The 26,003-nt window shown below is 43.6% G+C and overlaps 4 protein-coding genes across 7 annotated transcripts; 2 read left to right on the top strand and 2 right to left on the bottom strand.

Annotated features, from left to right (window-relative positions):
• Positions 1-92: 92 nt before the first annotated feature.
• Positions 93-3,799, bottom strand: aatf (apoptosis antagonizing transcription factor). Its single transcript, XM_077535357.1, has 4 exons — positions 3,238-3,799; positions 2,282-2,809; positions 1,708-2,013; positions 93-875 (listed from the first exon to the last, which is right to left on the bottom strand). The coding sequence occupies exons 1-4, from the start codon at positions 3,542-3,544 to the stop codon at positions 472-474; spliced, it is 1,545 nt and encodes a 514-aa protein (XP_077391483.1). The 5' UTR covers positions 3,545-3,799; the 3' UTR covers positions 93-471.
• On the top strand, positions 3,712-5,884 carry magoh (mago homolog, exon junction complex subunit). 2 transcript variants are annotated; one of them, XM_077535369.1, is made up of 5 exons: positions 3,712-4,017; positions 4,955-5,013; positions 5,353-5,463; positions 5,520-5,617; positions 5,685-5,884. In XM_077535369.1, the coding sequence occupies exons 1-5, from the start codon at positions 3,927-3,929 to the stop codon at positions 5,782-5,784; spliced, it is 459 nt and encodes a 152-aa protein (XP_077391495.1). In that variant the 5' UTR covers positions 3,712-3,926; the 3' UTR covers positions 5,785-5,884. The 2 variants fall into 2 exon arrangements, with proteins under 2 accessions (XP_077391495.1, XP_077391496.1); XM_077535370.1 differs by having other exon boundaries at positions 3,834-4,017; positions 5,535-5,617.
• A 618-nt stretch (positions 5,885-6,502) lies between these two features.
• On the bottom strand, positions 6,503-25,905 carry cpt2 (carnitine palmitoyltransferase 2). Of its 3 annotated transcripts, none has more exons than XM_077535340.1 (10): positions 25,518-25,905; positions 21,000-21,062; positions 13,258-13,423; positions 13,020-13,100; positions 12,826-12,932; positions 11,196-11,676; positions 9,977-10,210; positions 8,489-8,778; positions 7,006-7,302; positions 6,503-6,932 (listed from the first exon to the last, which is right to left on the bottom strand). In XM_077535340.1, exons 1-10 carry the CDS (start codon positions 25,753-25,755, stop codon positions 6,604-6,606), a joined length of 2,286 nt encoding a protein of 761 aa, XP_077391466.1. In that variant the 5' UTR covers positions 25,756-25,905; the 3' UTR covers positions 6,503-6,603. The 3 variants fall into 3 exon arrangements, with proteins under 3 accessions (XP_077391466.1, XP_077391468.1, XP_077391467.1); XM_077535342.1 differs by lacking the exons at positions 21,000-21,062; positions 25,518-25,905 and adding exons at positions 14,320-14,407; positions 14,543-14,693; XM_077535341.1 differs by lacking the exons at positions 21,000-21,062; positions 25,518-25,905 and adding an exon at positions 14,320-14,482.
• Positions 13,294-16,239, top strand: scp2b (sterol carrier protein 2b). The gene is made up of 6 exons (XM_077535371.1): positions 13,294-14,126; positions 14,326-14,499; positions 14,763-14,853; positions 14,921-15,050; positions 15,128-15,207; positions 15,955-16,239. The coding sequence occupies exons 2-6, from the start codon at positions 14,477-14,479 to the stop codon at positions 16,048-16,050; spliced, it is 420 nt and encodes a 139-aa protein (XP_077391497.1). The 5' UTR covers positions 13,294-14,126; positions 14,326-14,476; the 3' UTR covers positions 16,051-16,239.
• Positions 25,906-26,003: the final 98 nt, after the last annotated feature.

Genomic DNA, 26,003 nt, shown 5'->3' with positions numbered 1-26,003 from the left:
ATATATATATATATATATATATATATATATAGATTAGTCAGTGCATCAAGCTCACGACTCATATTGCCACATTAATAATAGTTCACTGTACATTACCTGTATTTATACTTTAATCATTCACCTTCCTCACAAAAAAATACATCTAAATGGTGTGGTCAAAGTATATTAATACAGTACACTGAAGTACACAGTACTGGATTGTACATGTACTCCAGTAGGTTACTATAGTACAATAGGCTGTACTGTACACGGAATTGTACAGTAAGTATTATATAGCACTTAAGCTACTATATATTATAGCACTACACAGTGTAAGTACAATATAGTATGTCAAATACACAGTACTGCATAGTACATATGGTGTCAAACGACTAAATGTAGTACAATATACTGTCATACTGATATTTAATCGTAAAGTACGATAAGATGAGGCACTACACATTATAGCGCCCCCTGATGTATAAAAACGAGTCATAGGTTGTCAAAAACGTCACTGGCTTGTGACATCACAGGTGGGCGGAGTCCAAAGAGTCCCCTGTAGAGTTCGTTGCGGGCGTCGTGCGCCAGGCCGCCGCCGCCGCCGTCTCGCTCGCCGACGGGCGCCATGAAGTTGAGCAGCTTGGCGTGCACGTCGAAGCGGACCTTGCGACCTTTGCTGGCTTTGGTGTCCACCTTCTTCTTCAGCTTGCTGCGCAGCTTCTGGATCTGCAGCCACTGGCGCCCCGCCGCCACCTGCTGGTTGGCGTCGGCGGCGTCGCCGCCGCCCGTCTTGCGCTCGATGAGCTCGCGCAGCAGCTGGTGGTAGAAGTCGTCATCATCGAACGCGTCCTCGTCCCCGTCCGCGTCGTTCAACGACTTGCCTCCTCCGGGGGGCGCTGTGGGCGGACGCGGCAAAAACCGCAGCATGTTAACGACTGTTTGCTGATAATGACGTCATGACGCCAACATGTCAGAATAAGACAACAGAAATCTGAGCCGGTCCACGAATAGCAAAATTCTGTGTAGAATTGATCGAAAAAGAACAAAAATATATATATTTTTTTTTACAAACATAAAAATAAAATAAGAAAAATAAATATATATTTTTTTCTTTTTTTTACAAACCTCAATAAATAAATACATAAATAAATACATATTTTACAAACCTAAAAACACCTTACTATACGTGATCATTTTTTTTAATGCGATACAAAAAAAAGCCTTACTATATATAGTCATTTAAAAAAATCAAACCTAAAAAACAAAAAACAATTAAAAAAAAAAAACAATTACAAACGTAACCAAAAAAACAAAAAATAAAAAATACATTTTTTACAAACCTAAAAAACATTTTAAAAAATAAATTAATGTGTACATGAGTAAGACATGATCAGTTTTTTTTTAATTCCCTACTATAAAAAAAAATGCTGGTCATTTAAAAAAAAAAAAAAAAAAAAAAACGCCTTACTAAAAATAGTCGGTAAAAAATAAATACATTTTATAAACCTAAAAAAAAAAAGACAATTAAAAAAATCGATATTTTTACAAACAAACAAACAAAAACAAAAAACGATTGTATCAACGAAGGCAACATTATTTTTGTTTGTTTACATTTTGTGGATGACGTATCGCAGATGTGGATCGACGACGGGACGCTCCGTTGGATCATTTGGCGCTCATATCGTATCAATGTTTTAGAATTTGTGCATATAATCAATCAGAACCTACTTGTGGAATGACTGCCATTGTCCTCCGACGGGTCCTCGCTGCCTCCGAGGACGCGGTACTCGGATCGCCGCGTCTGCGTGCGCCGCACCAGCCGCTCCTTATCCGTCAGGATCTGCTCCACTTGGGTGACGACGTTGCGCTCAAACGCGCCAAAGTTGCCGCCGCCGCCCTTGCCCGAGCTCAGACGCGTTTTGTCGTGCCACTTCTGCAGCGTGGCGTCGCGATACGGCCGGAAGGCGGAGAAACGCTTGGACGCCGTCTCCGGGTAGTCCGACAGGTCCAGTTTGCGCTTGGGCGCTCTCACGTCTTCAAAAGACACAAATGTCCAGAGGTCATCATTGTAAAACGTTGAAAAACGAAGCATGTTTTGTGCTAACTTCCTGTTTGCATTCGCTAACTCCCTGTTAGCGCTAGGCTAGCAATGTTTTAAAAACAAAGCATGTTTGGTGCTAACTTCCTGTTCGCATTTGCTAACTTTGGCTCATTTGGTGGATTGTTTTGCCCAATGTTTGACGGCCAATTAATCGGTCGGCCCCTAGTAAAAAGATGTCATTGTGAACGGCTGAATTATTACCTTCATCGTCATCTTCCTCATCGAGACCCGTCAGCACTTGTGCGGAGCTCTGCCGGATGAGCCGATCGTGAAGGTCCATCAGGGACCTCTGAAGGGCCTTCAAGGCCTTGCGCGCGTTCTTGACGGCGCCGGCCAGCGGAGCCCCGCCCCTTTCGTGGAAGTGCGGGAGGACGTGCGGGCGGGGCAGCCGGTTGGCGCTGGCCAGCGCTTTCTGCATCTTGATGCGGGCCTCCAGGAGGCGCTCCCACACCGCCAGCTGGTTCCGGACCGCCTCGCCTTTCTCCACCTCCTCGTCCACCTCGGCCGCGGAGAAAGTGGCGATGGTGACCTCCTCCTCCTCCTCATCATCATTTTCTTCTTCATCCTCCACCAGCTCGCTCACGTCATTGCCGTCGTCGTCGTCGCCGCTTGTGCCGATGTCGGCCGTTCTGGTGTCAGCATCAGCCTCATCGTCATCCTCAGACACCTCCTCTTCATCATCATCATCATCATCATCATCCTCTATTTCATCATCCTCGTCTTCTTCATCTTGGATAAAGTGCAAATTCAGAGATATTTACTTTTAGTTATAATCTTTTGTCTAAAATGAATGAAACTTTTAGTCATAATTGAGTCATCTGATTGGGTTTTACTTTAAATCCAATTTTAGTCGACGAAAATAAATTGCAATTTTAGTCGAAGAAAAGAGCAATTTTAGTCAACTAAATTGACAGTTTAGTCGATGTTTTCCTTCAACATACATTTCAACTTTTATACATAAAATGATAACACACCTATTTGTAACTGCAACATTCAAGACACATTTCATACAACGGTGTCTTTATTATAATATAATCTAGTTTTCACCAATATAAAAAGTTAACATTGAGTTTAATTTTACAATTTTTTTTCAGAATAAAATCGTGACTAAAATTATGACAAAATGTTTCATCGACGAAATTATAGTGGAAGATTACCTTGACCATCATGGTCTTCATCTTCTTCTTCATCATCATCATCATCATCTTGTCGATGCTCCATGCCGGTGAAGAAGAGCTGCTGTCTGCTGACGGCCTTCCCCAGGTACCTTCCGTCGCCGTCGGCCAGCAAGACGGCGTTTCTCCTCCGCAGGGCGCCGACGCCCGCAGCCTGGTCGTCGACGTCCCCGGCGAAGGCGTCGCTAACTCGGGCTTTGGTGGCTTCGTCATGGTCGTCCTCGGGATCGGCGAACTTTGGAAGCGGGTTGAGGAGCTCTTCGAGCTCCTGCGAGAACGAAGTTGCCATGATGGAAGCAACAAACTAGCACAAGCGTGCCTTGCCTGACGCTCCGAGGCGCTTAGTAATGACGTAATACGACACGTAACAAAGAGGCGACAGTCCCGTGTTTGTCTACAGGCAGAATATTTACACCTTTTCTGATGTTCGTATTACACATTTTACAAAAAAAAAAATGTATATTAATATTTCATTTAGTTCGTATAAGAATCGTAACACTGATATTTAAAGTATATGATGTTCTGTTGCCGTTCAACGCCGCCAGCTCAAGCGGAATGTTTCCACGCATGCGCATATGACGTTTCACCATCTGCGACTGCTCGCTAGCTTGTATTGTCGCGACTTTTCCTAAGAGGGGGAAAAAAAGAAAAAAACTTTTTACGCTGTGATAATGTCGACGAGCGACTTCTACTTGAGGTATTATGTTGGTCACAAAGGAAAATTTGGACACGAGTTCCTGGAGTTTGAATTCAGACCCGATGGTGAGTGGAGTGCGGTTCTTGTTTGAGTTGCATTCTTCCTTCAAGCCGGCTGTGGCTAAGCTAGGCTAGGTTAGGCTAGGCTACGCTAAGCTAAGCTCGGCTTTAGCGGGTGCAAACATGCGGTAAAACGCTCCAAACTGTTTGTTTTTTGTATGCATCTCGATGTTGTATTTTTCAAGCTTTACGTTACTTGTAAGCGAAACAAGTGAAAGTGTGGCGCTTTTTTTTTTGAAGCTTGAAATGAAATGGACTCTCCATGTGGCCTTCTGGTTCCGGAAGGGAGCCGAGAACTTCAAGCAAGCAAGCAAGCAAGCAAGCAAGCAAGCAGGCGTTCATTCATTCGCCTGTAATTTGTTTCGTAGCGTTCAAAAATTGCAATTTTTAGTGGACTGAGGAAAATGAGGTTGTTTCGTAATTTTGGGGCTTCCAGGTTAAAGGTAATCAATATTTTTTTTAGGTTTAAAAAAAAAACAAGACAAAACTTTGCAACTTATTAGTTTAGTAAAATATTAATCAGGCAATTCTTTCTGTAATTAATTTCATTTGATGATCTTCCATCCTAGTTTTAAATAAATCAGGACATTATTTCAAATGTGTTGGGCAGGCAAATTGATTACTTACCACTTTGCGTATTATTAATTGTTGCACCTCAATTGTAATGGAAGTGAAATGTGTATAAATTGCTTCAGGCTGTTGTGATGAATGAATTCCATCAGAAACAGGCAACTCCAACAAAATAAAATGTTGTTTAAAAGCAGTCCAAAATTGTTTCTTACAAAATGACACTGAAATGTTGAGTATCATATTGGGAATGAAAATAAATCAGAAGCGACCTCAAAATTTTTGATTTTCTGCCACTTTTACAGTCGCACTCGTGCTCTCATATCGTCCAAATTGGTTACGACTCTAAATTTCATCTTTTGTTTGTTTTTTGCAGGCAAACTGCGCTACGCCAACAACAGCAACTACAAGAACGACGTCATGATCCGAAAGGAGGTAATTGTGCTTCTTCTTTTTTTTTTTTTTTGCTGTTTATTAATTGGAGATAAAGTTGCACGGCGTATTGTTTTGGTGATTTTTGTTTGACTCAGTGAAACACTTTTTTTTTTCTTTTTTTTCTTCGACTTACAAGTTGCACCCATTTACATCACCGCACTCATAACTCAAAAGACTTGTATTTGAAATCATTCTTCTGAAGAATAAATCTGTAGAATAATCTACAAGTTTTTCTGCCTTATTTCACTTAAAATAATGAACTCAACTCAACTGGTGTTGGACAAACTCGTAAGTCGGGTCACTCGTTTATTTTTTTTTTTGTGGTCACCTGTTCAACAGGCGTACGTCCACAAGAGCGTGATGGAGGAGCTCAAAAGGATCATCGACGACAGCGAGATCACCAAAGAGGACGACGCGCTCTGGCCGCCTCCCGACCGAGTCGGAAGACAGGTGGGATTTAAAAAAAATTTTTTTTCCAAAAAATAGATAATTAAAAACCCTGAAAGTTGTTGTTTTTGAAGGAGCTGGAAATCGTCATCGGCGACGAGCACATTTCCTTCACCACATCCAAAATCGGCTCTTTGATTGACGTCAACCAATCCAAGTGAGGAAAATTAAGATTCTTTGGAACGTGACGTATCTTGACTGTAAATTTTGTTTTTTCTGTTTAGGGATCCGGAAGGTCTGCGTGTGTTTTATTACCTGGTGCAGGATCTCAAGTGTTTGGTCTTCAGTCTGATCGGACTTCATTTCAAGATCAAGCCCATCTAGACTTCCGCATCAAAATTGTTCTTTGGTTCCACCCACGCATTTGTACATTTGCTTCTTTCTTTTTTTTGTGTACGTTTTAAATAAAGTTTTGACAATACAAGATGAGTGTTGCGGTGCTTCGGCAATTTGACCGCATCGAAAACCGTTTTTGCTTGTCCTTACGTAGCTAACAAATTGTCATCAACTAAAAAAATAATTTCATCAATTTTTCACCGGATTTCGACTAGACGAAACTTCATAAAAACTGGACTAAAGTCGAGGGATATTTAAAAACAAATGTTTATTACAATTGTAAACATTTTTTTTTCACAAATATTTGTCTCATTAAAGCTGAAAATAGATTTAATATTAAAATGTATAACTTTAATTTTTTTGGAAATGTATTTATTTAACTAGCTTTTGTCCCTCAATGTAATTGTAAGACTACAATTTTTTTTTCTCAGTCTCATTAAAGTTGAAAATATACAAATTTAATGTTGAAAACTTTTTATTTATGTATTTTTAGAAATGTATCACTAAGAGTCTTGACTTTCTCGGTTCATTTTTACATTATTATTTTTTTTTTTTTACTAGCTTTTGTCCCTCAAATGTGTCACAATTTCACACAGAAAATTGACAATTAATTATAAGTCTACAATTAGATTTTTTTTTTTATACAAATGTAACTTTAAATTTTTCTCTTTTTGGGAAATGTATGACTAAGTCTTGACTGTCGTGGTTCATTTTCCAATTTGTATTTATTTAGTTTAATAACATTTTCTTCACACACACATTCAATCCCACGATGAGTTGCCGGTTCCCATGCCACGAAACGGCGGGTCACGCCAGCGTCTTCCCGTCCAGGACGGCGAAGATGTCCTGGAGGGCTCGTCCGACGCAGCTGAGGAACGTCGGGACGTCTCGCGCCGGGTATCCGCTGACGTTGCATCCGATCCAGTGGTCGTGGACGCCGTAGCCCACGCCCAGGCCGTCGGGCACCACCGGCGCAAAGCCGCCCAGGCGCACGGCCGGGCTGGACAGCGTGCTGGTGGACAGCACGTTGTGGTTGATGGCGGCGTAGGCGGGGTCGGCGTAAAAGGCGTGCGGCCGGCGCCCCGACGACTCGGCCAGGCGGCGCAGGGCGAAAAGGTGCCGGTCGAAACCCTGACCTGAAAAACAAAACAAAGGTTTTTTTGTTGTTGTTGTTGTTGTTGTTGTTGTTTGTTTTTGGCCCGCCCTCACCCATGGCGGCCTCCCTGGTGAGCCGTCCGTGGTGGTCGGAGCACTGTCGCAGCATGTGGAGCAGGCTGGCGGCGTCGTGGCGGTCGGGCTCGCCGAGGAAGGCGCGTGCGCAGCGCTCGGTGAAGGCGCTGGCGGGCCGGATGGTCTCGGTGCGGCCGTGGCGGAAGGCGGCGGTGCTGCACGACTCGTAGGTGGCCGGCGTGTGGCCGTACTGGCGCAGGAAGGCCATCTGGAAGGACAACTGCGCCACCGCGTCCGGGCTCAGGCCGCACTCCTTCAGACGCTCCTTACCGCCACCTACAGGGCACACGCCGGCATCAGACGCTAGCCAAAAGCGCGCTTTTTGTCCTCACGTCGACGCGCTAGTAGCATACAGCATGAAACGCTCAAACATAGAATAGAAACAAGCAACTGGCACTAGTAGCATGCACTTCTTGACCAGTGCACACTTTTGCATACGGTCGTTCTACTTGTGCCTTCCTGCAAAGTAGTTTTTGGTTTACTAAAAGTGACATATTGATTGGACTTTTATTTGATTTTTTAACTATCACATATTTATTTATATTTTGTCATTTTTATTTACTTATATATTTTACTATTATATCTTATTATGATATAGTTTTACTTTAATTATATATTTATTTTTGTAATTTACTCATATTTTTATTATTTTATGTATTATATCTTATATTGTATTATTTGAATTATACATTTTTTTATTTTTTTATATATTTTATTATTATTTTACTTATTTATTGTCATATTTTATCATTTTTATTTACTTACATATTTTATTTTTATTCTATTCTACTTATTTTAATTATATATTTATTTGTATTTTTTACTTCTATTCGATATATTTTATTTCATTATATTATGCACTACTAAATCTGCAACACTCATAGCGCTACTAGTGACATGGAGTCTCATTTGATGTCTGTAGTAGTACTAGTAGCACACGGTTGTCAACTGGTGCCATTTTGCCTCACTAGCAGCAAGTGGTTGTGCAGGAATGTCATTCAGTGGTGGGAAAAAATGTTACTAGTAAGACAGTCTTGCTACTAGTGCACTGAAAGGTCGTACTCGCAACAAGTCCACTTCTCTACGATATTTATGCACACCAGTAAAAGAGCTATCTTACTAGTGAAGGAACAACTGTACTACTTGACATCTGCATGTTACTAGTACAACTAGTGAAGCACCAGACGTAAACTTACATGGCAGTAGTAGTACTAGTAGCAGGCAGTTCTCAAATAGTGTAGTGTGGTCTAGCTGTCGTATTTGTCAAAATGTTAGATGTCATTCAACAAGTGCGCTGAATTGTGCTACTAGTGAAGACAAAGAGCAAACTTATTTGCCATATCAAGGATATGGAATCAATGCTCAAACAGCTTTGGAGTATCGATTCCATATCCTTGACACGCTGCCTAAGGCGGTTGGTGCCAATAGGTGAAAAGTGGCCCTAGTAGCGGGGGGAAAAAACCTGTAAACTGCATGGCGTCGATGGTGAGCTGCGACACGGCGGCGTCAAATCCGGCTTTGGCCTTCTTGATGCCGTCGCGCAGCTCCTCGTCCAGCTTGAAGCTCAGCCGACGCACGTCCGACGCCGAGTGGGCGCTTGCGGCGCCGGGCTGCACTAGTGGCTTCTGGGTGCTGTCCTTGAAGATCTCGTTGAGGAAGCGCAGCACGGCCACGCCGTCGCCCCACGAGTGCTCGAAGTTGATGGCCGTGTGGCCGTCTTGCGCCACGATGATGCTGAACGACTTGTCAAACCTAAGCAAACAAAAACACAACTCACTTTACTAGTACAACATACTAGTAGCAGAAAACAACATTTTTCCCCACCTTGAGTGCCACTTTTGGCTGACAAGTACACAATTAAACCTTTGTACACTACTGTGTTGCACTAGTAATGCCACTACTAGTAGCACATGTCACACTAGTAGACTCCTTTTCAAAGATTTCATATGAATGCTCAAAATGTACGTAACGTCCAGTTGACGTCCATCTTAAGGCCCATTTGTAGTCACTAGTGAGACAATTCAGTGCACTAGTAGAACGCAATGTTTCAACACAGATCAAAGACATTTTTGCACACTAGTATGACAACTTTCATGTTACTAGTGAGTCCAAAATGTGCACTAGTTGACAACTGGATGTCAACTAGTGCAGTTCTGCCTCTCTAGTAACATTAAGTTGATTTACAGAAATGTCATGCAATTGTGGGAAAAAAAACATTACTAGTAGCAGTCTACTAGTGCTCCCTAGTCCTTCTACTAGTAATACAATTCAGCCCACAAGTAGAACGACTGTCTTGCTAGTAACGTTTTTCACACTACGGTGACATTTTTGCACACTAGTAGGAGAACTTCATGTGACTAGTGAGTCCAAATTGTGCACTAGTTGACAATTGGATGTATACTAGTGCAGTTCTGCCTCACTATTAACAAGAAGTTATCGTTACTAGTGATTCCAAAATGTACGCTAGTTGACAACTAGTGCTGTTCTGCCTCACTAGTAACATGAACTTCATGATACTAGTGAGGCCAAACTGCACTCTTGATTCCAATATGTGCACTAGTTGACAACTGAATGCCTACTAGTGCAGTTCTGACTCACTAGTAACATGAAGTTGATTTACTCGTGTGCAGAAATGTCACGCAATAGTGGGACAAACATTACTAGTAGTAGACAGTCTACTAGTACTCCCTAGTCCATCTACTCGTAAGACAATTCAGCACGCTAGTAGCTAGTAGTAACGACTGTCTTGTTTCTTCATTTCTGCACACTAGTATGACAACTTCCTGTTACTAGTGAGACAAAACTGTACGACTACTAACATTAGAAAATCTCATGCCCTACTAGTAGTACAGTTGTCAACTAGTGCGTAGTTTTGCATGGCAAGTAACATGTTTTCGTACACAGACATGTCACAAGTAAGCCAGCGTGGGTACTAGTACGGCGGCGGTACCATCTGTTGACGCCGTCGCCGTGCAGCATGTTGTGCGACGCCGCGTCCACGCTGTCGGCGAGCGTCGCGTCGTCCAGGCACAGGCAGAAGAGGGCGCCGTCCACCGCCTTCAGGTCCTCCCCGTTGCCGGCGGCGACCAGCTTGTCCCGCAGCCCCGCCCACACGTCGCGGTTCTCCGCCGTCAGCGAGCCCAGCGGGAAGTCGGGCGCCGGCGCGTCGTCCGACAGGATCCGGCTGAGAATGGCAGAATGAGCAAACGCCGCTGATCTATATATACGACTGGATAGCCGATAGATAGGTCAAGACCATTGAGGTGGCGAGGCGGCCATATTGCTCCTCCCAACAAACCTTTCTTGCCATCCCATCACATTCATTTACAACAGCCAAATTGGACAACATTTGAGAAACTACTTCGTTTACTGATACCGATACTGTATCAGTACTCGCCAATCCCTAATACAAACATAGAAAGTTGTTCCTTGTGATTTCAAATAATAAAAAAAATTAACAAAATAAAAAAGAAAAACAAGAAATAAAAATAAAAATAAATAAAATGAAAAAATAAGACAGCCTAATCGGCCTAATACTGATACCGTATCAGTTCTCGCTCATCCCTAAAATGCTGCTCCTTGTAAATTAAAATAATAAGAATAAAAAAATCATGAACATTAATTAAAAATAAAATTAATTACAAATTCAATTAAATTATTTATTTATTCATTTTTTTAAAGACCGGTATCGGTACTTGCCCATCCCTAATAAAAATATAGAAATTGTTCCTTGTGAATTAAAATAATAATAAAAAAAAAATTTGTTGAAAAAGAATTAAATACAAATTAAATTTTAAAAAAAAAACGGTATCGGCTTGATAGCGATACAGTATCTGTACTCGCCCATACCTAATACAAACATAGAAAGTGTTGTTTGTAAAAATACAAGTTTAAAAAAAAAAAAAAAAAAGAATGGTATTGGCCTGATACCGATACTGTATCGATACTTGCCCCCCCATTATACATGCATAGAAAATGTTGTTCCTTGTGAATTAAAATACTAAAAAATAAATAAATAAAATAAATAATAATAATAATAATAATAATGAAATTAAAACGGTATCAGCCTGTTACCAATACTGTATCAGTACTCGCCCGTTGCTAATCCAAGCCTAGCAAGCGTCGTTCCTTGTGAATGTTAAATGTCCGTCCGGCGTGCGCAAACGTACCTCAAGTTGTCGCGTATGCGCGCGGGCGGCACCATGTTGCCGTGGCGATCCAGCACGTCAAAGACGTACATGTTGCCCTTCCTCATGACCAGCAGGTGGCGCCCGGCCGGGTCGGTGACCAGCCGGTCCCGGCCCGGACTCGGGACGCGCGTGGAGTTGAAGAGGCGAAAGTACTGCGACATGTCCAGCGGGTACGCCTTGAGCGCGTAGGCGCCGTACCAGGCCAGGGAGGCGGGCGCCCAGCGGATCAGCTTCTTGAAGGCGTCCGTGTCGCTGCGGGACGGCGCCAGGTGGAACACCTCGGGCTCCAGCAGGCCCGCGCGCAGCGTCTTCATGAAGCGCACCGACGAGCACACCAGGTTGCTGGCGCGCACCAGCTGCTGGTTGTACTCGCTCCGGGGGTCGTCGTTCAGCGACACGAACGGGTTGAAGTTCAGCACCACCGGCTCGCGCGCCGACAGGTACATGTCGAACCACGGCCCTGAAACGCACGCACGTTTGAGGCAACGTCAATCGGAAATCAATCGGGTCGGGTTTTGGGAAGGAGGGGACGCACGTTTTGATCACTTTTTACATCCGATTTGTTAGTTCATGGGGAAAAAAATACTGATAATAAAATAATCATTTCTTTAAATGTTCAGAATAGCACTCAGCAGTATTTTCATCAAATTTTCTCTCCACCAAGCCTGCAACTCACAATTATTTTAGGAACTTAGTTTTGTTTCATTGAATCAAGGAAGTGGATTTAAAAAAATAAATAAATAAATCCAGTGACGGCGGCACGGTAGTCGAGTGGTTAGCACGTCCGCTTCCCAGTTCTGAGGTCTCCGGTTCGAGTCCAGGCTCGGACCTTCCTGGGTGGAGTTTGCATGTTCTCCCCGTGCCCGCGTGGGTCTTCTCCGGGTACTCCGGTCTCCTCCCACATTCCAAAGACATGCATGGCAGGTTAATCGGGCGCTCCGAATTGTCCCTAGGTGTGCGTGTGAGTGTGGATGGTTGTTCGTCTCTGTGTGCCCTGCGATTGGTTGGCAACCAGTCCAGGGTGTCCCCCGCCTACTGCCCATCGCCAGCTGAGATAGGCGCCAGCAGCCCCCGCGACCCTTGTGAGGAATAAGCGGTCAAGAAAATGGATGGATGGATGGAAATCCAGTGACTGGTTTGACCTCTAACAATTAAAATTGAAATCCACTTTTTTTCCCCAATTGATCAATGAATTAGATGAAACACAAACTTTTTTTTTTTTTTTAAATTCAGTTACTGGTTTGGCCTGTAACATCTTTTTTTTTTCTTTTTTTTTTAAATCTGCAAAAATGTGTTTTGTTCTGATGTTTTCCAAAGTAAAAGCAGTGTTTTCAAATGTCTTATTTTGAAACAAACAAACAACAACAAAAAATCAGCGGCAGTTTGTTTTCAAGGATCACACAAATCACATATTTACTATTGAGAGGGTGAAATTCCATTGGACAATTTGAAGTGAAAAAAAAAGTTCTGTAAACTATTTTATCGATGACCAAAATAGTTTTATTAATTAATTAATGAATCAATTCATTGTCGGTTAATTGACCCACTGGAGTCGATTGCTTTCCGATTAAATCGAGCGTCTATCGTGCATGAATCGCGCGTGCGTCACCTGAGATATAGCTGGTGTGCTTGTTTTGTTTATCCTGCGCCAGCAATTCCTCTTGTAGCTTTTTTCCTTCCCCAGCAAGGAAGTCCTGAGCCAACTTTTCGGTGTGCCTGTTTTGTTTTTTGTAACCAAACAACAGATGACAATGATAGTACAATAATGCGATTTTTCGTTTTTTTGAGCGAGTCCGAACTCACCTGAATTGTTGCTCGTCCAGGAGAGGCTGTTGAGCGGCCAAGTACCTCCTGATGGTGTCCTCCAACTTCGGGACGGGCAACCTGGACCCAGGTAACAGCATGTCAATTCATGTCAACGCATGGCGACACCTAATGGCCACTATTTGATTTACAAGTGTGCACTTTCACCTGCATTCAACGAGAGACGTTTAACAACATATGTCACCTTGTGCAGTTATTCAAGTGACGCTCTTCTTACCTGGGCAAACTCTTCTGATAGTGCATAGTGGGCACGATGCTTCTGTGCAGATACTCTGAAGAAGACGACTCGTCTTTGCTGCCGTACCTTCGCCTGCCCAGCGCCCAACATAACCATCTTGATGGAATCCAACCGGCCGGGTTCCGAAAAGTATCTACGGAGAGCACTTTGGCCATGACGTAGGGGAGGGGAAAAACACACACACAAAAAGAGTTTTTTTGAGACGAAGAAGCTCGCAGGACGAGCTTCAGCTGCCACCTGAAGCTAACACCTTAGCAACCACAGCTAACTAGTGTAGCAACCGGCTTCCGTACCGTAGCACACTAGCTAACACATAAACGGCATCTTTACTTTTAAGTTGTTATAAACGTTTTGACACACAGAAATTGCGCACTAGATTCTTTAACATGTTTACAAACATATGAATAGTTATTTTAGGGTGTTGGGATAGAAAAAGATGAACAAATTTCATACAGGAAGCGGCTGTGCGTGTCACGTGACTTATACATGGACGTCATAGCCATTCAACCACGCCCACGTGAGCAGTCAATTTGCTAAGCTACTCACACCAAGTAAATTAGAACATTTTATTATATAAATAATATTAACTTTTATTAGTGCTAAAACAAGCTACATTAAGTACATATGAAGTTCATAAAGTACATCAAGGAACGAGTTTGACCTTGTGACCGGCAGGTGGCAGTGTTGAACAAAGTTGCCGTCACTTGTGTTGCTTATGTACTGTCCACTGGTATAACTCGTTTCTGAGCTAACAGCGAGGCTCGCAAGTTAACGTTTTTGTTTTGTTTTTTAAATAAAAAAATAATAATAATAATATTCCCGCGATAATACTTGCATATATATCCACGGTATGTTGCACTAATTAGTACTGTGTGAATCATTTCGTGGCTCGAGCGATTTCTAATGATTTCAACAACAAATGGATCCAATATGTCCTAAGTCTATCGAAGACCGTTATTGTATAGTTGTGTTTATTTTAAAGAGACAATGTGAGCGTGCAGAGCATTTGAAATCGTTGAAAGGTTTTTGCCTCTTCCTTACTCTGAGGTCGACTCATCGAGTCTGGAGAAAGTGGAGGCAACCCGGAAGTGCCGTGAGCAAACGTCGGAGCCGCAAAGTTCGTTGACACCTGCACAAAAACAAACGATTTCCGAACTCTTCTTCTTGCCAGTGCGACGCCGTTCTTCATTTTTACAAAATGCCCGAAATACACACGCCAAGGTATGAATGCTGACGTAACAAATGACTCGACTTTTGAACACACCTGTTTAATACAGGCCGGTGGCATTTGCTGAGCTCAGGTGTGAAGAAAAGTTGTCACGATCCAACGTTTGTTTAAAAACGAAGTTTGTTCGTCGTCAATGCATGACGCGACATGTTGGAATTTACGCATGCGCATTACGAGGAGACACCCTTTCCCCAAAAATTGTGATTCCAATTGTAAGTGTTTTTTGTTTTGTTTTTAATAAATTGTTGCTTGAAAGGATTGCGGCCGTCGGGAGCAGCGCCAGCGATGGCCTGGAGGGCTTCAAATCTCACGCCGTGTTCCAGGAGATCAACAAGAAGCTGCAGCAGGTGAGAGCCAAGGTGATGAAGGTCAAAGGTCGGGGCACCATGTTGTTGCCTGATGACGTTTGAACAGGAAGGCGAGGCGTTTGTGAAGAAGATCGGCGGCGTATTCGCCTTCAAGGTGAAGGAGGGTCCGGGCGGGAAGGAGGCCACGTGGTACGTGGACGTCAAGAACGGCAGCGGATGCGTGCACAACGACACAGGTGACGCTTTGTGGGCCTCGGAAATGAAATGTGAAAATAAAAAGTCAATGAATGTTTTGTTTTGTTTGCGTGTCAAGCCAAGAAAGCAGACTGCACCATCGCCATGTCCGACTCGGACCTGCTCGCCTTGATGACCGGAAAGATCAACCCTCAGACGGTATGGATATCTGTCCGTCTGTCCGTCCGTCTTGTGGCAGCCGGTCTATGTTGCACACTTGTTGGGGTTGTGACATCCAAATGAATTAATGCTGCCAACCAATAACAAACGACAAATTAGCTTTGATCTGGAAGGAGCATCTACAATCCATTAGTCATGTCTTTCCCTATGGTTGACCTGACTTTATTGATTGCACAGTGGGTAAGTGTTCTCTCTCGCTCTTTTTTTTTTTTTTTTTTTTTTTATTGTAAAATTGTATTTATTAATGTATTTATTTGGCTGGTCGTAAATGTTCATCATTGTTTATTTAATGATTGAGTTCAGAAGGTCAGGAGACCATAGGAAAGATCAAAGGAAAGAAAGATGAAGCGACCAAGCAGACACCAGAGGAAAAACTAAAGAGAGGAAGGATAGATGAAACAGAGTGATTGATTGATTTTGTTATAAGCCACAATGATTATTATTTTTTTTTTGTAATGTGTTTAGTGTTGATTATTCTTTCTTGCCATTGCAAATCTCACTGTTTGGTATTGCTTATAAAAATAAGAAAATACAAATAAAAAATAATTCTCTGAATTTAAAAAGATCAATGTCCAACATGAAACACTAATGCCACCCAGTGGCAGAAAATGACCTCAGCCAAATGTACGACGCTCTGTATCTTTGAACTTTTTTGGATGACTTGGTATAAAAATGACGAGTTGGTGAATTAGTCTAGTCTTGTTTTGTTTTTGTTTTTGTGCGCAGGCGTTCTTCCAGGGCAAGCTGAAGATCACAGGCAACATGGGCCTGGCCATGAAGCTCCAGAAACTTCAGCTGCAGCCCGCCAAGGCCAAGCTGTAGACGGCAGCTTCCCGTCAGACATTTCCCCGATTTGTTTAGTGCGACGGAATAGAAGCCGCAACCCACTACAACGGAATTTGTCGTCACTGTAAATATTCTCCCATTTCTTTCATCCTGTGTGAAAGGAGACTCATAACATTTCTTTGTGTTGAATCCAAATAAAATATTTCCTTTAACTCTGGAAAACAAGTATCAACTTTTTTTTTTTTTGATGATTCTCTGACATATTATGAATCGGGCCATTAAAAGGCATCATCATCGATTCATGTTTTTGTTTTTTTCTGTCCTGCCAATTTGAAATCTTGTCCTGTTTTTGAATGAAAGTTAAAAAAAAAATTAAAAGTTTTAAATCTGATGGATTGGAAAAAAATAAATAATGAACAGATGATTGAATTATTGAAATAATTGCTAACTATAGACCTAATGAAAATACTTTTCATGAAAATATTAGTCATTTGTAAAAATGAGTTGTTTTTCACTTAATGTGACCAATCACGATTGTACAACTTTCTTTCTTCTCGACTTGCAAGTTGATACTTAAGTCTTTTGACTTGGTTGTGACTCACAACCAAGTCAACAGACAGACTAATTGGCCGCCGATTATAATTGGTGGCCAATTAATCTGTCTGTTGACTTCAAACATTGTCCAAAACAATCGGCCAAATGGCCGATTATTTCCCCCTTAAAACGTTATCGAAGGAAAGCGAAGTTTCCGACGTTGTGGAAGTACCCTGAATGCACCATTTTGCTTGTGTAGCATTAGCAACTAGCAAGTTCATTTCCGATGTTATTCTGTTGTCGCTAATAAGCGTACTTTTGTTTTTTAATGACACCGCAGTTGGAGTTAACTTTAAAACTAAACACACAACGTTAAGAATGACATCCACTTCTTATTTAAATACAAAACATGCTTTGTTTTTAAAACATCTGCTAGCCTAGCGCTAACAGGAAGTTGGCACAAAACATGCTTCATCTTTAAAACATCGCTAGCCTAACGCTAACTGGAAGTTAGCGATTGCTAAAAGGAAGTTAGCACAAAACATGCTTCATTTTGAAAACATCCGCTAGCCTAGCCCTAACAGGAAGTTAGCGAATGCCAACAGGAAGTTGGCACAAAACATGCTTCGTTTTTAAAACATCGCTAGCCTAGCGCGAACAGGAAGTTAGCAAATGCTAACAGGACATTAGCATCGATTTCATGAGTGTTTTTCCATCAAATAACGAATATCCACAGATGAGATAACGCTGCGTAAAGGCACAAATTCTTCTCAATGTGTGGGGAAAAAAAAAAAAGAAGTTATTTTCAGAGAATTCCATTGCAACTTTCTTCTCTATTCACTTTAAGTGTGTAGCCCATTGGATGCACGGTACCACACTGCCCCCAAGAGGCAAAATGCACACGAACACTCAGTATTTGTGTATTTGTTTTTGTTGCTATTATTTGATTTTTTCAAGGTCCCACGTTTGCCCAGTAAGTCCCAAGACTTGTGAAAGTAACACAAGATCAAAATATATCAAAGAAAATGTTCATGTTTTACAGCAGTTGTAAAAAAGTAAGAATGTTTTTTTTTGTTTTTTTTGTTTTTAGTTGAACAAAAATTACCTTGCCGCACACACGCGCACCCCTCCGAAAAGGTGCGGGCACATAAATCCGTTTGCATCCCGGCGGGCTCCGACACGAGTAATCCCGATGCGAGCAGCGAGCACACGCGCACACACACACACACACACCAAAAAAAAAAAAAAAAAAAGTGGGTCACATCAACAACAGCCGCGCGGCGAGCGACAATCTGGAAGCTTCCGTCAAAGCTGTGACACGCAGAAGCGCCGCACAGACGCTCGCATCCAAAAGAAATGATTTCAAAAACAAACTTCTTAACTCGCCACCACGTGCTCAATGTGAGCTACAAATTTTTTGTTTTGTTTTTTTCCTTTTGTCCATGTGAGCAGAAAAGACTCGCAGATGATGAAAAGGTGGAAAGGACGTAAATGAGTCCGGCGTGCTAAATGGGAAACACGTGTTGGAGGCCATCTTTCAGGCCCTCCTGCCAGAGGTGGGAGCAAGTCACAGATGTGAAAGTCTCAAGTAGGGCCTGACCGAGATTCATTTTTTTATAGGCTGACAACGATTTTTGGCAGAAAAAAAAAGCACCAATTACCGATTAATCGGCCGATTATTTAAAATATATATAATGCATAAAATTAACATCTTCACTGCATTGACTGACAAGTCCATATCAATAACTTTCATGAAGTACGCAAGGTTATTGTATAGATTTATGTGTCAATAAAACTAAAATTCAAAAAAAAATTTCATTAACAAAATATAATAAAAACAACTAGACTAAGTGCAATATCTGGAGAAATTGCGTGGGAATGCTGAAAGCTGAATGCTATGATTTTGAATGCTTATGAAGTAAATTGAGAGATAAATGATCAAATGATGACCTCCTGGTTACTGCAACTGAACAGTGTAAGACACCTGGTAATGATGATAAGTTATATGTCTGGAAGTGGGGGTGGAAAGTGATACTTGTAAAAAGTTCAATGTCTGTCCCATTGAAAATGAATGGGGAAAAGTTCATATTAAACGTTAAATTGAGCAAATACTCTAAGTAATGTGGAATCAGACGATATATACCCCAGGAGGCGTCAATTTTTGAAGCTAGTTGAAATTTCAACAGTATAAATGGAAAGTATTATGTGGGAGAAATTACACGGCAAAAAAGTGTGAGGAATAAAAATAACATATGTGGGAATGCTTCAGCCTTCACACAACTAACAGAACCACCATGAAAACTAATTCAATTTAAAAAAACAAACCTCAAAACTAACTCAAATGAAAGATTTTTTTTGGTCAGCCAGCAGATTTTGCAGGTTTGCTTTCCCAGCAAAGTGCCGTCGTCTTGGAAGTGCGCCATTTTCTACACTCGCGTGTTTTCATAGCAAATCTTGTTTTGGTGGAAAGATCTCTCACGCTGCTCTTATCTGCGCCGTGGCCTCCGATCACCGTGACCGCCGACGGTAAAAACATCCCAAAAATGTTTTTCATTTTTTGGGGGCTTGACTTTGGACCCTTGAGTCATTTTTCTTTTCCTTGCGAAATGAAGACAGCTCAAACGGTCTCCAATCCAATCCGAAAATGTCTTTAAGCATTTCATTCAAATATTTGACAACCTACTAACCAATCAAGTGACTGACTGACTGACTATCCAACAGACAATCTAATGATTAACTACTGACCGACCGACCGAAACTAAGGAATGACGGACATGCCGACCTACCAATCAATCAACCATCTGACTAAGTGAGTAACCAACTGACGGACTAATTGACAAACAAACTAGCAAATCACCTAATATACCGTTCCTAACTAGCTAATTTACAAAGTGACTGACAAACCACAATAAAAGTAAGTAACTAATATAGGAAGGTTGTGTTTTGTTTTGTTTTTTTCCCTCCAAAAGGTGCAAGCGTACGAGTGGAAGAGCGTCAAAACGTTTGCGCTTGTGCCGGTCTTGCATCATGCGAAGATCTGCTTCGAATTACACAAACGCATTAAGGCAGACAAAGACCATAAATCAACTTGTGGAACTTTGCGCGCGTGTCGTATATCACGTCAGTGATTGTACGACTGGCGCCATAAAACCATCTCGCCGCCCTTGCGTCACTTTGGGACTGCTAGCACTTAGCTTAGCATTGGTACTATTATATACACGCACACAATCCGAAGCACAAAAGTCATGTGACCAGTGAATTAGTGACCACCCGCCGCCACGTTGATGAGTCACTCACCAGCAGTGTGCTAACCTCCACCAAACTTGTTCCGCTCCAGCCCTGTAGGTGGCAGTAATGCCGGTAACAAAATACAGTACAGCGCGTCGAAACTGACACAAGCAAGTTTGTTGCTTGGTCCCCAATGCAAGTTGGCTGGAACAACTGAAAGCTGATTGGCATGAAAAGACCGGACCAACAAATTAGTGACTAACTAAGCAAGTGCCCTGCCAACCGAGCCATTAGTTCACTGACCTGCCTAGCTACTAATGACTGGCTAATTAACCAACTCGCTGATGGACTGACAAAAATGTTTGGATTAGGAACTAAAATACATAAGAGACTGACCACCTACCAACAGGTTAAGTAACCCAACAACTGGCTAACTAACTGTCGTACCTACCACCCAACCAATTGGCTGAGCAACCAATCGACTGTGCCTATTTATCTGCTAACTGACTAATTAAAGCAACAGGCATAGAAAATGACTGATTGACCGACATACCTATTTCATTCATTCATACATTACTTCCTTATCTTCTTTTATTGAAAAATATCTCAAATGTAAACATTTTGCCAACAGCCTGTCGTGACGGCGCTGGCGTACGACAAAATTGTGCTGTGTCATCACATCACATCCATCCCATAATAATCCTCGTCATGCGTTGGTTTCCTGTCCAACTGTCAACACGATCCAAGATGGGCCGACCGCATGAAACTTTTCATTGGCTCCCGCGAGGAGCGCTTGAAAACAAACACCATCGCGTCCACGTCTCCTCCCCCCGCAATCCCAATCCCAACCCTGTGGGTGGGTGTGTGAGACATCTGGAGGTTGTGTAGCGATCACTGCTATGGGACGAGCTGCCGCGTGTGGACGGGAGCATTCGCGCAAGTTTGTCTGACATCCGTCCGTCCGTCCGTCCGTCCGTCCGCAAAAGTGCTGCCGCCGCTACTGCTGCCGGTCAGTCTCCGCTCGTGTCTTGTCTGTCGCCTGCGACGCGTTCGGGGACGTCACGTGACAAAAAACGCAAACGGTCCACTGGTACGCATGTGACAAATCGTCTGCTTCAATGTGAGTGGAAAATGATTGGAGAACGTCAATGTGCAAAAACAAATTGAGTTGCATACTGTAAACGTGTGTCGTGTTACAAAGTTGTGCTCAAAAGTTTACATACCTTTTAAGGCAGGTGGCCAAGTCAAATCCAGCCTGTTTTCGATGTCTCCCTCCTCCAGCACACCTGAATCAAATCATCAGGATCGTTATCAGGTTTCTGCACATCGTTTGGTTCTGAAAAAAAAAGTGCAATGAAATCTGGGGACAGAAACACCACTTCAACTATCATGATTATTTATTTGATTAAAATCCATGAATCGGATCAAAATCATTTCTTCATTTCCATGCCTTTATTCCAAAACAGGACATTATTTCAAAATGGTCAGTCGTCGTGTGAGTCCAGCAAATTCCTTGTTTGGACAATCAAGATGATTCTGTGTTTTGAGTCTTGGTGCATGCTGGGAAATCCCCCTGCCTGCCTGCTTGCAGTCAGCGAGTGAGGATAAGATGTGAATATCAGCATACCGTGCAGATGATTCACATCAAAACTCGGCCGCTGGAGTCCTGTTGGACTTTTACGGCTCAAAAAAACAAAACAAAACAAAAAAAAAAAAAACTGGTTTCCAGGAAAGTATGTTTTGATCCAAGCGGTCCCGGTTCTTGAGCAACAGGTTGGCGAGCATGTCCTTTCTCAAGCATTCCGTCCTGCTGGCGCTGGCCGGGCTGCTGGTCCTAGGCCAGATCCCGGCGGGGACGCGAGGGGAGGAGCCAATCGGGCCGCCCGAAATCGCCGCCGCCGCCAAGTCGGACCCCGGAGAATGCCCGGCGGACTGCAGCTGCACGGCCGAGGGGGCGGTGGACTGCGCCGGCGTGGACCTCACCGAGTTCCCCGCGGGGTTGCCGGCGACCACTCGCCAGTTGGCGCTACAAGTGCGGCACATCGGCGTGGGTACGTGCGCAAGTGGGAGGGGCCAACCGTTAATGTTTTGTCTCCACATGCGGCAGAACAACAAAATTGAGGAGATCCGGGTGGAGCACCTGTCACACCTGCATTTGCTCGAGACGCTCAACCTGCAAAACAACTGGCTCACGACACACGGTCAGGACCTTTTACTTTGAAATGACTCCTTCCTTCTTCCACGCCGGTCCAGTAGGTGGCAGTAATCCACGTTACATATCCAAATAGCTCATTAAAAACAACAAAAATTAAAATCAATAACAGAGAAGCAAAATCCATAATATTCCAAGTGAAAACAAACTACTAGTCCGAAAAGGAACAGGAAGAAGTCAAACTTATTAAATCCTACCCCGAAAACGGACTGACAAACTAACATCTAACCCACTGACCAACCAAACAACCAACAATAAAAGATAAAAGCGATATTGTACTATTTCGATTTGTTATCCCCTCGGGAGGCATTTCCGACACAAAAGTGAGTGTCCCCGTACTTCCTACTTCCTTTAACCCTGAAATGTTGTTGTTGTTCCTGGAGGTTGGGTAAAAGGCGGGTTACAAATAGTTTTTAAGTTTCTGAGTTTCAAGGATTTCAAGCCTCTCCCAAAGTCACCTGGGATCACCTCCAGCTCATCCACAACCATATTGACGATGACTGCTATAGAAACCGCATGAAGTTGGTTGACAGACTATTGGACGTAGAAAAGACTTGATGTTCTCATTTCAGGCCTGGAAGACGAAGGTTTTGAGATGTTAGAAGAACTGGCGTATTTGTACCTGGCCAACAATCAGGTAGTTGCAACTTCTTCCTCACTTGAAACGCCTCAGAACTCCTGCTTATGAGTTCTATCTGGCTTGTTCTGAAGGCTTACTTTCCAAGTGTCGTCTTGGTCTATCTTCACCTGAAGTTCTTCTGATGTCCTAAAGATTCCATGTCGTCTTGTTCTTTCAGCTCAACTCGGCACCGAAAGCTTTGCCGCCCTCGTTGGTCAGCGCTGACTTTGCGGCCAATCAGCTGACCAAGATCTTCCCGTACACATTTGGCTACAAGCCAAACCTGAAGTACGATTGTGGTCTTCTTCTTCAAGGTTCAAGTCAGATGGTTCTCCTGACATGCAAACAAAATGTTCCCAGGTCCGTCTATCTCCACAACAACAAGCTGACAGACGGCGGGCTCCCTGATCACATGTTCAACGCGTCTGACAACCTGGAGATCCTCACCATGTCTAGCAACTTCCTGCGGACCGTGCCCAAGAACCTGCCGCCCAGGCTGTACCGTCTTCACCTGAAGGTCCTCCGCCGGATGCCTTCTGTCCTCATTGGACAACCGCGTTGACGTCGCTGCATCTTTTTTTAACAGAGCAACAAGCTGGAGAAAATCCCAGCCGGCGCTTTCGACAGCTTGCAGAACCTACGAGAGCTTTACCTGCAGAACAACTTCCTGAGCAACGAGGGCATGGACAACGAGACCTTCAGGTAAGGACAAAGCCCACGTCGGGAATGAGATGTGGTCCAAAGACGTCTTGATGTCTTCCAGCCAACTGAACAGTCTGGAGTGCTTGGACTTGTCCAACAACAACCTGAGCGTGGTGCCCAAAGGTCTGCCCCGCAACCTGGTGCTGCTGCACCTTGAGAAGAACTCCATCCGCAGCATCCCCACAGACGCTCTCAATACCGTGCGCAATCTGGAGTACCTTTTGCTGCACAACAACAAGCTGCGCTCACGCTTCATCCACCCGGCCGCCTTCCAGGTAACCTTCACCTGGCGTCCCATGACTGAAGGGCGACTGGACATGACGAAGACGGGGAATTTGATGGAGACGAGGAAGACTTAATCGTGACGTGGACAACTGGACGTGGCGACGAGTGGGAACTTGACAGAGACGAGGAAAACTTTGTGACATGGGCAACTGAACGTGACTAAGACGAGAGTGAACTTGACTGAGACGAGGATGACTTGACCAGAGACAGAAAATGCAGTTCCTCCAAAACTAGACTAGACTTAACTTGACTTCAACCAACGACACGGAACCAAAACATGACAACATGTCGTCCGCCTCCTTGACTCGTTTCTTTGCGTCCCCCCGCCACCCCCAAGGGCCTGAAGAAGCTGCACACGCTTCACATGTACAACAACCAGCTGGAGCGCGTTCCCAGGGGTCTCCCTCGGCGGGCCAAGACCCTTATGCTGCTCCACAACTCCATCTCGGAAATCGGTCGCAACGACCTGTCGCTGCTCTACACGCTGACCGAGCTGAACCTGAGCTACAACCAGCTGAGCAACGCCAAGCTACACCGCGATGCCTTTCGCAAGCTGCGCCTGCTGGAGACGCTGCACCTGTCGGGCAACGCGCTGCACGCGCTGCCCGTCGGCCTCCCGCGCAGCCTCAAGGTGCTGGAGGTGAAGAACAACCAGCTGGCCTCTGTCCCCGACGGTGCGCTGACGGGCATGGACAAGCTGCAGAAGCTGGTCCTCAGCGAGAACCAGCTCAGGCTCAACTCTGTCTACCAGGGGGCCTGGATGGAGCTCAGCGCGCTCACGGTGAGTGTCGATGGGGCGGGACGGGATGAAGGGGTCGATCTTTGACAACCTTGTTGCTGGGTGGTCAGACTAAAGTCTTTAGACACTTTTACATGGTAGCACCAGGATTCAGACCAGTGAAGCCAAGTGGGTTTCAGGTGTTGAACTTTCCAACCCAGTCTTGTTTTTTTTCCACAATCCCCTTTCATGGGACGCAGAGAAGAGCCAACAGAGTAGTTTTGGCACTGCTTTTGTTCTGGTTACTCGGTTGACAGTTCGGTGTCGTTTTGTCCTTGTAGACGTTGGACCTGTCCAGCAACCTCCTGTCGCATGTCCCGTCCGACCTCCCCGAGTCGTTGGAGTACCTTTACCTGGAGAGGAACCGCATCTCCAGCATTCCCATCTCCGCCTTTGAGGGCACCCCCAACATCAAAGGAATATACCTGCGGTAAGACCACGCCCACTTTTCAGGTTGCGTTCGCAAGAAGGCTAACTGGGAGCAACAAACGGGGGGCGTGCAGACGGTATTTGGACCTAACGGAGAGGTGGCCCCTGGCAAGTCCACAGTACCAACCGTTACAGCCCTCACCACTACAAAAAGGTTTTTGTGTTTGTGTTGTTAGCACTCTATAATATTGTAATTTAGAAACAGAGTAGCAACAATTAATTTGGTCGGAATGGAAAAGTTAAATGCGTAGCTGTGGCCCCTAACCATGATTCTGAGTGGTCCCTGGACTAAGCCATAAATACACGATAAAAAATATAAAACATTTTAAATATATAAAATTATATTATTAACATAATACCTTTAGCATATATATATATATATATATATATATTTCTAAAATTATTATCTATCCAACCATTTTGACCGCTTATTCCTCACAAGGGTCGCAGGGGGTGTGGAGCCTATCTCAGCAGGCTATGGGCAGTAGGTGGGGTACACCCAGAACTGGTTGACAGCCAATCGCAGTATAATTATTATATCATATACAAATTATATAAATTATTTCAAAGTTTTAATTATATATATATATATTATATGATGTTATTATATTTTAGTTTTAATATATATTAATTTTTTAAAAATAAAAGTATAAAACAAATATATTGTCCGAAATGTCTTGAAGATGAACAGTTATGCATAATTGAAAGCGTCTGACCTGACTCGCAAGGTACAACCGTCTGCCGGCGTCGGCGGTGGACGAGAGCTCGCTGGCTCACCTCAGCCAGCTGCAGGTGCTGGACATCGGCGGCGGCGGCGGAGACAGAGAGGGCGCCGACGGAGACGAGGACGACGACGACGAGTGACTTGTTGGGAGGACAGAAGCGTTCCTGAGACATTCCTGGTGCGGGATACCGGATGAAAGTTAGCTTGGATGGCCACGCAAGTGGATGCATTCACATGGAATGTAAATCACATCTGGTGCGGTTGCTTTTGTCTGGCAGCATATAAACAACGCGGCAACTTACCAAATGCCACGCACTTCCTGTTTGTTTTTTTTTACACAATGTGAGAGACTACAACATTTACAAGTACAGCGGGACCGTAACCAAGCACCTGCATGACTCGCATAGCAAATTAAATTCATTTTTCCCATCCAAATGAATTAAAATGATGTTACAGTGGACCCCGAAAGGTGAACATC

The sequence above is a fragment of the Festucalex cinctus genome, chromosome 10, assembly GCF_051991245.1.
Source record: "Festucalex cinctus isolate MCC-2025b chromosome 10, RoL_Fcin_1.0, whole genome shotgun sequence".
NCBI lineage: Eukaryota > Metazoa > Chordata > Actinopteri > Syngnathiformes > Syngnathidae > Festucalex > Festucalex cinctus.
Note: the sequence above shows the minus strand (reverse complement) of the source record. Positions and strands in the feature narration are given on the sequence as shown.